This window comes from Anser cygnoides, chromosome 2 (assembly GCF_040182565.1).
Source record: "Anser cygnoides isolate HZ-2024a breed goose chromosome 2, Taihu_goose_T2T_genome, whole genome shotgun sequence".
Classification (NCBI taxonomy): Eukaryota; Metazoa; Chordata; class Aves; order Anseriformes; family Anatidae; genus Anser; species Anser cygnoides.
Genome location: NC_089874.1, coordinates 100256744 through 100273792, shown reverse-complemented (window position 1 = coordinate 100273792; position 17049 = coordinate 100256744). Strand labels below are relative to the sequence as shown.

General features: G+C 40.6%; 2 protein-coding genes across 2 annotated transcripts; one reads left to right on the top strand and one right to left on the bottom strand.

Moving 5' to 3' along the window:
• Positions 1-1969: 1969 nt before the first annotated feature.
• Positions 1970-8582, bottom strand: TDP2 (tyrosyl-DNA phosphodiesterase 2). Its single transcript, XM_048073485.2, has 7 exons — positions 8387-8582; positions 8219-8307; positions 5871-6038; positions 4421-4512; positions 3872-3990; positions 3363-3533; positions 1970-2600 (listed from the first exon to the last, which is right to left on the bottom strand). Exons 1-7 carry the CDS (start codon positions 8537-8539, stop codon positions 2319-2321), a joined length of 1074 nt encoding a protein of 357 aa, XP_047929442.2. The 5' UTR covers positions 8540-8582; the 3' UTR covers positions 1970-2318.
• On the top strand, positions 8561-14413 carry ACOT13 (acyl-CoA thioesterase 13). The gene is made up of 3 exons (XM_066992716.1): positions 8561-8715; positions 11376-11560; positions 13698-14413. The coding sequence occupies exons 1-3, from the start codon at positions 8629-8631 to the stop codon at positions 13852-13854; spliced, it is 429 nt and encodes a 142-aa protein (XP_066848817.1). The 5' UTR covers positions 8561-8628; the 3' UTR covers positions 13855-14413.
• The last annotated feature ends 2636 nt before the right edge of the window (positions 14414-17049 follow it).

Sequence of the window (17049 nt, the reverse complement as noted above, 5' to 3'; positions counted from 1 at the left end):
ACTTACTAAGTGGTTCAAAGCGTATTTAATTAAATATGTAGTGCTTCACATTCAATAGTCAGTGAAACATGCAGCATTTACGTCATCTTAATTTTTTAAGTCTGATTATTTTTACTGTAATTCAAGAAGAGTTTTAAAGGCTGTAAGCATAATTTCCTCATTCTGAAAGAATGATTAACCACTAATTATACTGAATAAAGTCTTCTTCTTGCCCATCTTTGTAATTAGAAAAATGAATTGGCCCTTAGAGCATTTTGTCTCTGCTTGTTCCTAATAAAAAATACTATGTCCCCACTCACTATTTCAGAGGCTAAGAAAGACTGCTGATCAAAAGAGGAGGCAGATACTCAACGCTAAAGATGAATCTGGAGTTTAGGCATGGCGCTTCATCACATGCTGCTCTGAGCCCCCAGTTTTTCCTTCTTTCTTTCCCAAATTAAAAACATATCCCAACCATCAGCCACTTTTTCCTTATCTTCCAATAGTGTTGGGAAGATGCAGCCACATAAGCTAGCCATAATGCAGGATGCGACATAAAACAGTGTTTATTTTGTCAAAGCATGAGTTTGTTGCACTTTTACCTTCCCCAAGAACTTCAGGAAAGTTACTATCACCTTCCCCATGAATCCTTCAGCTGTTACTATCAGGCATGGGGAGGAGATGTACATGGTGAAAACAAACTTCATGACATTTCTTTGCTTTTAGTGAGGAAGAAAGGGACATGTAGCACATCTAAAGGCATGACTGGACCAGGCCCACTTTAAACAAGGAAGGTAAATCCTGGCATCTATTTTTCACTTTTTTAATAGAATTATTTATTTGGGAGTAGAACAAAGAGATCACGGGCCCAACAGTGGTTTAAAAAAAAGTTACTTCCTCCTCGATTTCGAAACTCAAGTATAAAATACAAGGATACACTGAGACCGATCAAGACATGAGGATTCAGACACCCTTTCCAAAAGACAAGGGCCTCTTTCGCCTTTAGTAAGAGGAATGTGGGGTTTGACATTTACATAAATGAATGTAGAGTGAGATTTCTGCGGCTGATTTCTCTGAATTAACATCCTGAGGTTTATCTGCTTGTTTGGTAAGGTCACCTCTCGTGAATCAGTGGAAAAACACATGTACCTCAGGCCTTTCCATTCTTGGGATGGAATTGGTTAAAGATCCTGACTATTTCAGGGTAGGAACCAGCAGATTCACTTTCCACTGTCCTATATTGTGAAAAGTCCTCAAGACTCAAGGAAAAAAAAAACAATGTATGTTTAGACAAATATATATATAGATAATAAATATTGTTTGTAATTAAGAACGCCGTATGTTAGTACAGGCATTTGGTGCACTTTGTACCATTGACAGGGGTTGTCTGGGCTTCCTCTCCATGCCTGTGCACTGAACTTCATGCTTGAAATTTAGGAGTGAGACTTCTCATTTTAATTCAGCTTGGTATGATACCACTTGGTACTTTGCACATCTATAAAATGATAGGTTCCACGAGACTGGTTACAATGTTCTTTGAGAAAGAAAGCCTGTTTATCTTCTGCAAAGTCAGTTAGACCTTGAGCTGCTTTTCTAAGAGCATTCTGTTTTTAGAAGCTCACAGGAAAGATAGTATCTTTTAACCTGCAATTCATATCAAGGTTAATAAACATAAAGCAAGGTATATATGTGTGTACATCCCAAGTGTACAAATTCCACACACCTTATTACATACAGCCTTTTCATATCATATGGAAGGCACATTGTTCTTAAATCTGTTCAATATTTGTTTAATTCTTGCTTAAGAAACCCTTAGTTTGTGAGAATCTACCCATTCTTTCCACAGCTCCCTTATTGTCTTGCCTGAAGGGGTACAAACCTATTTACAATACAAACTTAAAAAGCTAATAAAAAACACCCCACAAAATACACTGTTGTAAAGGGTAACGGAAATAGTTACAAAACAAACAAAACAGTCATAATAACAGTATTTTCAAAAAGAAGCAGCATTTATTATGAGATTATGTTACATGACAAAATAAAAGCGCCTTGTAAATCACCTAGTGATTTAGGAATTTTATTTATCTTTTTCCTCCTGTTTTAAGACTGGAATGTGTTTTTGTTAAAAACAAATGTTTAAAAACATGATTCAAGAACAGATGAATACAGTAAGGAAAAAGGAAACCTGGCATTAAATGAAGACATTCCAGCAAAATTCAAAAGCAGAGAATTCGCTATGGTTGAAAATTTAAATATTTCCTACTTAAATTCAGACAGTAAAATTTTGGTAAAACACGAACAAAACCCTTAAAACCGAACAATACAATCCTTTTTCTTTCTTATAATATCACATCAAAGTTACACAAAAGACCCCAGTGATCACTAGGGAATGTGCCACAGTCTAGTTTTTCTAATCCAATCAAGTCCATACTTCGTGGAATAATATTTCCTCCTTCTGCTGCAGGCCGAATGTAAACACGATCAAAGCGCAACTTGCATTTACTCGCTATGCCCAGGTTAGTATTGGAGCTTGTGTCCCAGGTATAGCGGCAGTGTTGAGGTTTACCCAAAAACTCCCACATATCCATGACGTCGTTAGGTAAGCCACCCAGCTTAGTAACCTGAGGGAGAAAACAGAACTGTGTTGTCAAAATATCTTTTTTTTTTTTTACCTGCAAAACATCAGCTGTGAAAAACAAATATATTAGAGGCATTTCTAAATTGTGGTATTTCTCAGAAGACTCTACAGCGTGACCAATTTCTGTCATACTTTGTACATTCAAAATATGTTACAAAACAGGTGCTTGTTTCTGAAATTTTGAGGTATGGGGATCAACACCATGTTCTCCGAAACAAGGTCATTTCAGCTCGCTGCAATAGAATTTCTCTATTAGGGAAGGATGAAACCCTCACCTTTCCTAATAATGTACAGTTTTCACTTTTAAGATCAGCAGCCAAAAACAGCTTCTCATCTTGAATATCTCCATGACGGAGGATGCATTTTCAAATCCCCAAATCTATTTCACCAGAGCACCCTTTTCTTTCAATGATTTTATTAGCATTAACTCCCTGAGAATCCGAGAGTCAAAGAAATAAAGATCAGGATCTCAAAATCAGAATATGCTTTGAAAACTGAAACTTCATTAACTACCCCTGTGCCTACTCAGAAACACATATTGAGAATTAAGCATTTTGTGCTACAGCTGTAACAAAAGCCTCAGCATAGCAATGCCTCTCTTGAAACATGACTAAGCAAAAAAGTATGACTAAGAAGAATTTGCAGATCTCTGCTGTGCAGTTCATTTCTCATAAAGACAACAGAAAAGTCTGAGAAGATATTGCCAAAACACCTCAGAATAACCAGGTTGCTTATCTCTGATTACCTCGCTGTCTCTGAGGTTTGTATCCCCTCCAAATATAACAGTGGTGGACTCAGACTCCTCCTGCATTTTGTTTAACACTATTTGCAGTTGCTTCACACGCTCCTTGGAGTGATCTTTAGTGCTCTCCAGATGAGAAGTCATAAGGCAAAGTTCATTACCAGATATGCTCACCTGTGCATGAAACAAAAGAGCAATGTTACTTTCCACACCAGGATACGAAGTTCAAAGACAAAAAGTAATCACAAAGTAAATTACTGAATGACAGAGTGCTGGTTAATACTAATTTTAAATTGGAGAAAAATAACTTATAGGAGGATAGTAGGCTTCCAGTTCATTTTGAGAAGTTAAAAGACTGGAAAACAAAGCGTGAGCAGTAACTTAATGATTTAATTTTGTTAGCATTAAATGCAACTCAGGTCATATGTTTGAGTAAGGCCAGTCCAGCCTTTCCTGTGATTTTTTTGCTTTGAAGACAGACATGCAGCCGCAGGACGTAATGACTGACTCACATGCACAACCAAAAGGTTCCTCATCATGGACGTTGTTGGAAAACGTATTATCTCTTGTTTTAGTAATTTCACTCTTGATTTCTTCAACAGAATGACAGTGAAATAGCCATCTATATTACCTAAAGAGGAACAGGGAAAGAAAAGGTCAGTTATCTTCTGACGTAGCATGAAGTTAAAGATCTCAAGTAGATCTCTTTACTATGATCTGGGAGAATAATTTGTAAGATATACAAAATCATTAATTAAAAGTTTCTTAATGTGGGTGTGAATTTTTTGGATTTTTTAATCCGAATGTGTAGCAAACTACTTATCTATAGCACTTCCTTTTGATAATCTTGCTATCAGTCCTTCAAAATGCAGAAAAAATACAAAGGAAACAACCAGTCAATCGAGCTTTTCATAGGGATAATTTGCATCAAACTACATGCTGGTATCAAAACAAAGGAAGTATTTTAAGTCCTTCCTTCTTCAACTTCCTCTTTTCAGCTGCCACAAATGGTGCTTACTTTGTCTAGCTTCTGTCTTAAGAAATTGAGGCTTACTTCTTACCTGGAATAACAGTGTAACTGGCTACTCTACTCTGTAGAATACAAAGATATGGTAAGATGACCTCCTGTAAAAACACGACATCTGGACTGTATCTGAAATCAGCAAGACAAATTTTTAAATTAACTACTGAAAGGTAATAGTTACACTCTGATGTCAAACAGAACAGGGTCAGGGATTTCAGGTGCATTTTTTCCTCATCTTCCTACATATTTTTGAGACCTTGTTTAAAAAAAAAAAAAAAGGGAAGAAAAAACCTTATCCACCGTATTTAGTAGCACAGAGACATACCACCAATGTTGAAGGCATGAAACAATAATTATGGGTACAGTACTGGCATGGTAATAAAATGCATGACATATCTTGATCTTGCAAACGAATGCACAGGTTTCAAATACCACATATGCGAGGAATTTAATTTAAACAGCTGAAAAGCAGCTTTGGAACATGTTCTGCAACATCTGAGATTTCCAGGAAATTCTAACCCCCACCTCATGCCCTTATAACAAATACTCCTCAGCTAACCTGCCATTCATTTCATCCAATTTCATCAATGCCAAGCTCCTTTATTCCTTAGAGCTGTTCCATCAGGAACAGTTCATGTGGGGTAGCAGTCCTGAAAGTGCCCATTTAGATGCAACTTTACAGCTATCCCTGTAAATTTTTGCTACACTGCTGCTCTAAGCAGGTGAAGGACAAATCTAAGGCCTTATTTACAGAAGAAAAATAAAGTCACCTCAGATTAATAAAAATCAAGTGAAATTTGATTTAGTTAAGGGTTTTCTGCTGGTTTTAGAAGAATAAATTTTGTTGAAATCAGTTTAATTAGCATTGATAAATTACTGTATGAAGATACACCACTTTATGTAATTATTAAATTGCTAATAAATACATTAATGTGAAGCTTCCAACAGTGCGAGTATAACAGGTGATCACAGATTCTACTGCTTTTATCTCAATTTGCACATTGCTATTTTTTATAGACAAATAACAGTAATGGCAAGAGAGACATTTTTCAAATAACAAAACAAACAAAAAACCTTACTGACCTTTCAAACAGTTTGCTCTAGAATTAAGTTACTCCTATTACTGGAATGAAACAAACAAGTTTCTTGCAGTTTCATCCTCTTTTTGTGTATGGGTGGGAAGCATGAAGTATGCTCTTGAGGTAGGAGTGCATCTTGATGTAAACAATATTGTTCATTACAAAAAGATTTTTAAAGCAGTTCTCGGACTACCTGTAACCCTTGAAACGCTGTGCAGGTTCAGACCTCTTCCAACTAGTATTATCAACTTTTATTCAGCTATTTAGGATTTGTAAGGGTACTGCATTACTTAAGACGTTTTTTAGATACAAAAAATCTTCGTGCCCAAATTAAGCATCTAGAATGAGAAGCTCACTTTCTGCTTTAAAACTGAGTACATGACACTACAAAGATGAAGCTGTGCTTACAATGCCAGGTAAGAACAGACGCCTCTAGCTCGCTCTTGTAGATTTCTGGCGTCCAGCCCATCAATGTTCCAGGTTATCAGTGAGAAGCTGCTGTCATCATCTTGTTGCCTTGAGTCTGCACCAGCGTCACTGACATTACTAGTAGTAGCATCTGCTGTGAGGTCAATACTAAAAAGATAGTCACGTGTTTGTCAACATGCATAATACTGTTCTTCCTGCAACTACCTCTCATATCTTTGAAAGTACAATGTTTTACATCCATTACAACTTACAGGTGGCTATGTAAAACGTTCCCAACAAATAAGTTAACATACATTGAACTCTTACTGCAATTTAGAAGAAGCGCAGTAACTAAAACATACAGACCTCAATCACATAGAGCCTTAGTATATAGGAGAAGTAAGGGTGTCTTCCTCCTCCTCCTCATATACATAAAATAACATTTACCATTCTGATTTAAGTTAATCTGATGGCAACCAATGTAATCCAATGCACCTGAGCAATTCAACTCTTTTGCCCCACCAGAGACAGTCTGTATATATTAGTTTTGTAAACACTCTCCATTATATTAGAAACAAAGAACTGCTGCCATGACTTGCTTTCATGTGCCCATCTTCATAACCAGTTGAAATTTTTGAGCCCCCCTTGGGCATACATGTGCAAACTCACTCTGACAAACTGACAATCATTTTCTTTGGGAATATTCACCCCCCAAATCCCACCTCAAAAACACGGGGCCCTATGTACCCTGTTGACTTGATAAAGACTGAATAGCACTGTCACATTGTGAGTGCCTAATCTAGCCACTGTTTGGGGACCACGTCACTAAAGGGAACCCAACTCCTCCAAAGCGTGGCCCGATGTGAGTTCCTTCAGTAAAGGAGAATCTAAAACAAAATCTGTTCAATAGTATAGCTAAGAGTATTTTGGCAAAGTTGGGATACTGGAGTTTTGTTTTTAAACACAGAATTTATACACTTACATGGAAATAAGGCCTTGAAACAAAGCGTATCTATTCCCTAGAAAGTAGCATTGTTTTTTTAATTTCGTGCTGAACAAACAAAGACTCCACTGCCACACGTGATATACACGGAACACAAAAAGGAAGGCATACAAAGGAGAGGGAGATAAGGGCTATTTAGATAGGTTATCTTTCAAAATTTTCATGGTCACATTTCATATTCATACAGTAACCTGAATAACAATGAGATGAAGTACAAAAGTCTGCGTGGACACCAAGAGGTGCGGAAAAAGCAAGTGAAGCAATTCCTTATCCACTTAATACTCACTGGTGTATTAAGGATGGGGTGGGAGGAGGCATTTTCTGTTAGAAAAATTTTAAAAATAGGAATCCTAGAGAAAATTAAACTGCCTAGTACTGACACCAATGATAGTATTCCAGTATTGAATACATAACTGTTCTTTATCAGCTGGGTTATCACTGCTTATGAGCAGCAGTGCAGAGGTCGTGCTAGAGGCAGTGCAGACAGATAAGATGCTGCAGCTCCTCTCTAGCAATTAAAAAATACCATTTCTTCACTCCTACATGCCTCACCTCCTGAAGGCCAACACGCCAGGCACCTGTCTGTAGGTGACAGGCACCGCCGCAAGCCCCCCTTTACCTTATAGCGTACCACAACTCCGCCTCCAGGCTTCTCCCAAGACCAGACCTGAAAGTTTTGCAATCGTCGCCCTAGGACACTTCTGTAAGTCAGCCTTTAAGCTGCCAATACCAATGGCAAGATGGTTGGGCAAGGGCTCGCTTAAAGCACTCTGGGAAGGCCCAACACTGGGCAGCAGAACACGAGCAGGCCTGAAACCACCTTCCCTTGCCTCAGAGGCCTCCATCACCTCCCTCCCGACACATCCTGCATGCCGCAGCTGAAGGCAGAAGCTGCAGGGCAAAGCCAAAGGGAAGAAAATAAAAAGGCACTGCCAGTTTGATACAGACGTGTTCTGACTCGGTGCGGACTGCCTAGGGACCAGCATTAACGTTTGGTAGGCTTGCTTTTTTCATACACACAGCTCTACGAAGAAAAAACATGCGTGCTGTTACCAAAGATAGCTTTCTCATAGCCACAAAGCCCACAGGGGCTCTTCTACGTAAGGTGGAAGCACAAAATAAATAAACCTCCAGAAAAAAAAACCTTCCCTCAGGCCTCATCTCAGCAAGCCCTATGGGTGTGCAGTCGGTCTATGCGAGGCACGGGGGCTTTGACCCTGACTTCTGCAGGGACACCCTGCGAGGTGTGCGTGCAGGGGGCGATTTTATTTAGGGAAATATAACCCAGGCACCACAAGACGAGCCGGGCACCTCGGGGACGGGCAGCCGGGGGTCGGGCACTCACCAGCCCCCCGGGTCCACGCGTGGCGGCGGCTCCCTGCCTCCATCGTCCTCGTCCTCCAGCGGCGGCTCGAAGTAGGCGTTCAGCGCCCTCTGAAGCACAGGGGCAGAGCTGAGGGAAGGGGCCGCGGCTCCCCCCGTCCCATCCCATCCCGTCCCGTCCCCCCGGTACCTCCAGGTGCCAGTCGTGGCCGTCCAGGGCGCCGCACGCCACCGCCGCGCTGCAGCCCGTGATGGCGGCGAACTGGGCGCACAGCGCCTTCCTCCGCTCCGTCTCCTCCGTCTCCATCGCGGTCCCCCCTTCCTCCGCCGCCGCCGCCTCCATGGCTCGGCCGGGCACAACGGGGCGGGACGGGGCGGGCGGAAGCGGAGGGAGCCGTTCCGGGCCGGGGACGAGCGGCGGCGGCGGGCGGCATGACGGGCGGCGTGGCGGCGGAGGGCTTGCGGGGAGCCATAAAGTACATGGTGGAGTCGCAGGGCTTCGACAGGGTGCTCCGCAAGGTACTGCGGGGCCCGGCGCTGTGAGGGGGCGAGAGGAGGGTGTTTCTCCCTTCGTAATAACCCACGGCCACGATAACCTTCAGGGCTGTGAGATTGCGGGGTAAAACGTGTCGCTGATCCCTGCTTGGAAGCAAAAAGGAGCCCGTATCGACAGCTTCACCTTGGAGTCCGACTGAAAGTACAAGCGCTGCGGGTTTCCAGCACGGCCTGCTGTGGAGGAATGTGTTTGAGCGGTGTAGCTCCGATGTAGCGCTATCTAATGATCCAAAAACCGAGCTAAAGGGACGTTGCCGTGCCTTCTTGGGTCTTGCAGCCTTTGGGTTGCGTAGGGTTTTCCTGTGAGGCACTATGAGGATCCTCACAAAATTTTGCAGTGCCAGGATCCTGCTTTTGGTGCCCTGATTTCTCTTTATTTACATACCCGTGACGTGCAGAGAGGCAGTAAGTATATCTAAGAAAACCAGCCACTTCAAAATTTACATTTTGCCTAATAGCTCTGTGATCCCACACATTTAAAGAAAGCAGCTATTTTTGTGGTGACTTTTCTTGTCTTGTTTTCCCAAGATGTACCAGTCATATATGAGTCATTACAAGAGTCCCGTAGTTATAGAGTCTGATCAGTTCTTAGTGACCTCTTCACCATGATAACTTTGCTCACCTTTCACCTTAAAATCTCATTATGTGGAGAACGAATGCAGTATTTTAGGTCAAAAAGATAACTTTTTGAAGGAAGTGAGTCTTGGGAGGTAGGCTTCTTACCTTGCTCTGATAATTTTGACATTTTAACTTTTTCTGCAATCCACTTCCAGAAATGTGATAGTAGGAATGCAATCCTAATAAAAATAAAAGTTTTGTTCTGATTTAAAGTATCTGCCGCTGCACTGGGAGATGCACAAAACCTTTCTTGCCGTAACTACAGTATGACTTGAGATTTTCCCTATTCTGAAGAAGACAGATTTTAGGCTGAAACTTTCCAGCTCTAGCATCAGACTGAGTTTCTGGTTTAATTCCAATGAGGTATCCACATGGGGCTTTGTGCCTATGGGTTTTAAAGCCCGTTCTCCGAAGAAGTAGTGCATCGCAGTTGTAGCTGGAAGCCAGAGCAGTGTGCCGCTCACTGAGACGTGTGGGGGGACAGGCACAGGGGACTTTGAGAAGTACAAACAGCAGCTCTAACTGTGTAAGTGTTCAAATACCAAACTATTTCTGTCAAGGGGAGAAGGCAGTGAGTGCTAGATCAGAGCAACGGCAGAGACCAGATGCTTTCCTTGCCTTGCTGGTGGATTAGAGCACTCTCTAAAGGTAGTGGAAGCCTTCTGCTCCCAGTGTCAAGGATCAGCAAAAGACCATTATCACAAATTCTGTCTGAAATACAGGCCTCCAGTTACTGCTTCACAGCATGGCTGACCTAGGGCTTGGGATCTTCATTGGTCAGGGTGTTGTTTTCATGCTAGGGTGCTGCCTCAGCGATGTCCCATCTACTTAATTCCATTTTTCTCTATTTGAAATTGGACCGAGTACTCCATTACCATTTATCTTGGTATCATTTCTTTAAAAATTTTGCAAAAACTTTGTTCTACCAGAAAGGGATTTTAGCTGGAATTGAGCTTTTATTATCACATTGTACATAAACAGTAGTGAAATAGGAGACATTTCAGTCTTAATATATTTTAAGATTATAGAGAATAAGTCAGTCTGGTTGATACGGTATGGAAACATATAAGTTTTAAAAAAAATCTACACAGAATTTGGTGAAAAAAAATAGAAAAAAATTGTAGGAATTATAATAAATATGTCCACATTTCACTTGTGGCAGTCTAGAGGTACTTCAAAGTATTAGCTGCAAGAGTAAAGATATAAATATATATATATTGTGCTTATCCCAGTTCTGCATATGCCTTCAGATTTTGAGTATAGTACTAGTAGCTGAAGCAACTTGAATTAAATAATTGAAAATACTGAAATGTAGTAACTTCTTGGTCTCAAAAATCCAGCTTTTGCTGATTACATGGGGAAGCACGGTACCACAGATGTACTGTAATTTTCTATGTAACACCTCTGGGCTAGAATAAAAGTGTATATACAAGTCACGGTGCTGTAATATGGTGTGACACAGCATTGTATAATTCTGTCCAGGAATACAAATTTCAGTTCAGGGAGGCCAATCTGATTATCTTTTCCAGCGCTCCTTCCAAAGTACAGGTTTTTACTGAGGTTGCTCTGGTATAAAGATTAATGAACTACTCTCAGTCTTGTTTCCATTTTGACAGCTAACAAATACGCCTTCACAACTGTGGTACAAAGCAGTTTAGTGTTCCCTCTAATCTGGCTTTTCAGTCACAGTTTAAAGCAAAAGAAAATTAAAGCAGAATGCTGTCTCCTAGGCAATTCCCGAGAGCATAGCAAGTATTGAAGTTTTGTTAAAGTGTCGGTTTAAATATTTATCTGTACTAGAAATGCAAATTTTTCTAAGGGAGCAATCTTCTGGTCAAAATTTATGGAAACATCTAATGCGACAGTTAAATTAGTACATTTTTCATCTTCCAATTTGTCTCACAAGTCCAAAATTGAAACAGGATTTACTTTCAACTTGATTCAGGGCAGCATCTGGAGTTGGTGCTGTTGTCAGTAAACTCTTTATTCCTCTTTTGTTTATACAGATAAAACTCCTTTCTGCAACCCCGGGAAAAGTTGTATGTGAATTGAAAGTAGAGGAAGAACATACCAACAGAGGTGGCACATTACACGGAGGCTTGACAGCCACGCTCGTGGATGTGGTATCGACAGCAGCGTTGCTGCACACGGAAAGAGCAGCGCCAGGGGTCAGCGTGGACATGAACATCACGTAGGTATCATCCACCGTGTTTGCCAGAACATGCTAACTTCTCTTCCCCTGACAGGGTTTTCACTCTGTTATACTTCCCTTCTGTGTTACAGTACAGGCTTTAAAAAGGTGTTGTCTTTGGTTTCAGAAGTCTTGCTTTGAGAAATTACGTAGGGGATGAGGGGGAGCTTATTTGACAATATTGCCAGGCTGCAAAATTGGAGTTGGAGTTTCCTCCAAGCTTTTATTTCCTATGTGTGTTTAAGAGATGTTATCCACTCATTCACTGAATGTTAAAGGGATGTTAGGCAGTAAATTTTAGTTTTATACAACAGGCTCAACTTATTTCTTTGCTTGTGAAGATATAAAGTGTTCTCAAACAACAAAATGTAGGCCAAGCAGCTTTCTATAAACCCTTTTATAGTATTAGTCCATAAAAGATTAAAACAAGAAACATTTTAGCTCTGTTCATACGGAGGGTAAATTACAGATTGAGTAAATTTCTCACTAGAGGAACATTCCTTTACTCTAGACCCTTTAAAGACTGAGAATAGTTCTTCCTGTAATGTAGTTTTTAAAAAGTGCCTTTAAGAAAAAATCCTGAAACCTTTGATCACGCTGTTACAGCTTGTCAGCTTTGGTTCATTAGTTTCAGTGAAGAGACTGTGACTGCTTGGAACTGAAGTAATCCTACTTGGAATAACTAACACTGAGCATTAAAAATCTTGGAGAAGTAGCTCCTCATCAAAACTGCCTAAAAAAATTGTTAAAAGGGTGTGGGGAGTGATCTGTGTATCTTTACCAGATGTCTTCCTTTCTCCCCAGCACTTTTTGATTTCTCCACTGATAGGCTGGGACTGGAGCATCTACTTGAGCTTTCCATTGTCTCTGTGACAACCTGAAAACGGCTGTAAATGGAAACTTGAAATGCTCATATGTTTTTTGCCCTGCAGCAGCATGAGAGGCCCGGATTTTAATTATTTACCCTATCAAAAATGCGTACCTAATTATATAAGAGCTAAAATCTCAAGTAAATACCCTCTGTGGAGGTGATCCAAAATAATCGAGTAGCATAACAGTTAGGAAACATTATCTGGGTTAAACAAGGCTGTAGCTATTGCTTCAGACTGCTGCTTTCAGTGAGCAGTTGATGTTGGATATCAGGTATTGCTATACTAGAGGTTTTTTTCCTTTGGGGGAAGGCTCTTTTTAAAAAAATTTGTCATGAGGAAGCTATTTCAGTAATGGAAAGAACAGGGAGAAACAGGGTATTTACTTGTTTATTTAAATCACGAGGGGATTAGCAGCCTCTGAGAATGAAACGAGACTGAAACCCTGCCCCCTGCCAACTAACGGGGCTTGTGCTACATCGGCCGTGGGCATGACTGACATACTTCTGACGTGGTGTCATGCATAAAAATGATCTGGTTGATGAAGGTATATGTCCAGCACTTACACATTCTCCTGTGTAATTCTGACGTTTGAGTATTGTTCCCTTACCTCAGACGATGGTTGGATCACATCCCTCCTGCTCCTTTTCAGGCTTTTTGTGGTGGAATAATTTCTTACTCCCCGGAGAGAGTTGTCAGAGCACACCCACCCACTCGCGTAAAGAAAACAAAAAGTTGTGTAATGAATGGAAACAGAGTTAAACCAGGAAGGTTTGAAAGCCTCCCAAATTTCCGTGACTTTTCTCTGGCCAGGGTCTGAGAAGCAGTTAACCTACAATTAGGTTCCATACAGAAATGACCTTCTGGAGCATTTGTTCCAGAGACATCCTGCAGCTCAACCAGCCAGACTGGTTTGGAAAGGCCGTAGGAAGCCAGCGGTGGCTGGAATAGGACTTGGAGCTGAACTTGTAACTGAGATCTTTGGTACACTGTTGTTTCTGTTCCAAAAAGGACTTTTTGTCAGAACCAAGAGATGGGCTTCTTCCTATCCTCTGTTTTCAGGGAACTGTTGTACTGAACTACCACTGCAGTACTTACGAGGGACTTGAGGACTTGAAGCAGCAGGGATTTTCAAGCAGGCAGTTACAGGGAGATGTGCCTATTACTTATTTTTGCTAATTCCCTTCACAATGATCTAAAAGGCAGGAATGTTCTTGGATTTGTGCTTTGTACAGACTCTTACCTGTTCATTTTGTTCTTCATTGAAGATATACTTCAGCTGCTAAGATTGGAGAAGAGGTACTGATTACAGCTCAGATTTTGAAGCAAGGAAGAAATATTGCATTTGCCACCGTGGATTTAACAAATAAGGCAACAGGGAAGTTAATTGCACAAGGCAGACATACCAAGTATCTAGGAAATTAATACAAGTAACTTCAAAAATAAGAATGTTGCGTTAAGAATCCCATATAGAATGATTTTCACATTTATACAATAAGACGTTATCTACACAATTTTGATCACCTATGTAATGTGAGTTGTCTCAATCTCACAATAAACGAACAAATTCATTACCATCAAAGTTGCTAAAAGCCTAAAATTCGTGAGTATTTGGGGATGAAAAATAGAACACGATAGCATGGAAATGCATCTGTTTGGGTGCATTTCATGGGGAGCAAGGTAACAAAGAAAAAGCCTTTGGAAGAGCAGTGTGGTTTGCCAGCATGACAGTGTTAAGAGATCTGTTTTCCTTTGACTGCGGTACAGTTGTGTGGCTAAGCAGCTCTGTCTTCAGGCTGGTCACAACCGTGTTTGAACAACACTAATGTATGCTTACAAAGTATCTGTTCTGTAGGATGGTGATGAAGAGTTCCTATAAGCATAACATGAGACTAGGTGGAAAGTGTAAAGCAAGGTAATACTGAATGTAATTCACTGATGCTGTAACAAATTCAAAAGTATTCAATAAAGCTTTCTAAAACAACCTTTTTAAAGATTTTGTTACCTCTTTGTATTGAGTTAAAGCTTGTCAGGACAGAGTGGTTGAAGGAGGGTATAGTGCAACCCTCATATGTCAATTCACCTGAAGAATTTCTTCATCCTCTCTGTGACTTCTGTATGTGAAAATACAGCTACATCATAAGGGCTTCTCAACTCTACCTACCTAAGGTTGTCTACATTTGTTTGAAAATCAGGTGAGACTTAGAGGTGTGTGAAAATAAATTCTGAGAGCTGAGCTTTGTATCAGGCTGAAGTTGTCGATTGTCTGACTGACATTGAATTTGGTAGAGTTAAGTTCCTGTTTCAGCGGCTAAGACTTGTCTCTTCATGCAGTGTTGTGAACAGGCTTAACTGCTTTTAAACATGACATGATCCTTGGCAAGGCTATCACACTACAAAAAATAACAATGCTACAGGCACAGTGTAAGTTTATATAAGCCATGACCTTAGTTTCGCTCTAGTGAAGATTTGTGCACATACAAATACACTGGTAAAGCACGTGCAAATATCTTTTTGTCATGCAAGCTGACTCATTGTCTTTAGTGATTTCAATTTTGTGACTGAAAATGTATTTAGGACTTTCTTGTGCATTCCCAAAACAAAAGAATTTCCAATTAATTGTGCTAAGTAACCTGTTCGTGCAGACTGATTTCCAAAGTTAAACAATTTTCCTAATATATCAGTCTTTCTGAAATGATTTTCAAACAAGTGATATAGCTAATACAAATAACCCCTTAATGGAAGTTTAAAGTCAAAAAAAAAACCTCCAATGGGCTCAGGCTCTGCACGTGTATCTTTGCTGTAAGTCTGAAACAGTTGTTCATGGTGTACTCAGTAAAAGCTCTTTGAGGCTCAGAAGTATGTACAGCTTACATGCCTGCAGCTTTGTACTTTTAGCAGTTGTATCTTCTCTTCAAGCAACTCATTATGATTTTTCCCTTAAGTACTTGACTCACGTTCAGAATCATCCCTGAATTCCATTTATAGAAGCAACGCTTTGCTCAAGCAGATCTGAGAAGACAATTACTACAGGTGCAAACTACTTTTCATCTTTGCTGACCATAACTATATGCTTCACTGGCTCAAGTTGTTTCCCCCTTTATATTTTCCTCTGCCTGGACATCAATTATTTATCTAGCATCACCAGTTCCTCTGGAATTACTAGCAGGAAGAGACAGGATCGAAAAGAGTGGACACATCTACTGAGTTTAGTAATTGCTGTTATGGTTGTTTTAATAAAATATTCTGTCACCTCTAGTTGTCCTTCACTGTCTTCTCCATGCTTTTTCTCACGTTTCCCAAGTTTCCCTAGTTTCTTCCATAGGCTCCCCATATAGTAGAATGCAAGAGGTGAAAGAAATAGCAAGGATTCAGACTGCTCCCCCAACTATTACAAGTCATTGGAACGCAAGAGTGATTTTGACTATTTACGGAAGTAAAAGGCAGGGGGTGAGAATGAAGGAGGTTCTGAAACCACGTGCTAAAGGATTCAGAATGCTCTCCGTTAGCTCCGTGCACCAGGGCAACTCTGGTTGTGTAAGAACTGTCCCAGTGCAACTTAAATGAGGTCCCTCAGTCCAAGCTGGCTGCCTGAGGAAGGTACCGTAGTTAAGTGCTCTCATTCTATCACATACTATTCATCATATCTACATAATTGCAATTGAAAAATGTCCAGGCAAATTAGGAATGGCAAACTTCAACATGTAAACAAAAGTATCCTCCTGTTTGTATTCACGCCTGGCAAGGACCGTTGTGGGCTGAGAGGGAAACCTTCCTGAAATAGCCAAATAAATCTTTTCTCCCTTCAGACTATTCAATACAGTATTTTAGTACTGCCCATTTAGTAATAGGGATATCACTAATACGCAGGCCAATTGTTCTAGAAGCAGTTCGTTAAAGTGATTATTTTAAGCCATGCTTGTCTGTTACCCCTCCACCAGCAGCAGCACGGACCCCATAATTTATTTCACAGCTTAGGGTTGGAGATCATCTTAGAAGGAATTGTCACCATTGAGCTTGCTTCGCTTTGGGAGTAAGCTGTCAAACGTCACCGAGCATTTCAGCGTTCTTTGCTGCTTCCACTCTAACCTGCATGTTCAAAAAGCTGTATCTTATTTTAGCTGAGCCTGAAAGGAAATAATGGGAAAAAATTACTGTAGTAAGGACAAATGGCACTTGGTTGCACCTGGCATCACAACGAGCAGATCTCCTGTGGGGTTGACCTGGTTCCATCACAGCAGATTTAATTCCCCTTACAAGCAAATGAAGTGACTCGATAAGATCATCTTGGGATTCTGATTAGTACACCAAATTACACACCCAATAACTGACATTTGTAAGCTCTGTACCGTACAGCTGCAAACAATGAGACTGTCCATCCCAAATTGTTTCTTTTTCCCTTAACATACCAAATGCCTACACCACACTACTTGATGTCTAGGGGTCACACAGGGCCAAGCTTTTTTACATCGTGGTACACAACACATCAGGGAACAGGTTCATCTTTATCAGTTAAAGCAACGGCAGCTTCCCACTGCATGCCATATATCGGTCAGCAAAACGTTTCATGCTGGTTTCGCATCGCTGCTGTCTGTCGCGTGAATGCATTCAGGCTGACAC

Coding starts and splice junctions, on each gene's coding strand:
- ACOT13 (XM_066992716.1), top strand. CDS start 8,629: ATGACGGGCGGCGTGGCGGCGGAGGGCTTGCGGGGAGCCATAAAGTAC. Junction 8,716..11,375: donor TCGACAGGGTGCTCCGCAAG/GTACTGCGGGGC, acceptor TTGTTTATACAG/ATAAAACTCCTTTCTGCAAC. Junction 11,561..13,697: donor AGCGTGGACATGAACATCAC/GTAGGTATCATC, acceptor TCTTCATTGAAG/ATATACTTCAGCTGCTAAGA.
- TDP2 (XM_048073485.2), bottom strand. CDS start 8,539: ATGGAGGCGGCGGCGGCGGAGGAAGGGGGGACCGCGATGGAGACGGAG. Junction 6,039..8,218: donor CGCGTGGACCCGGGGGGCTG/GTGAGTGCCCGA, acceptor CTATCTTTTTAG/TATTGACCTCACAGCAGATG. Junction 4,513..5,870: donor GTCTGTTCTTACCTGGCATT/GTAAGCACAGCT, acceptor TGCTGATTTCAG/ATACAGTCCAGATGTCGTGT.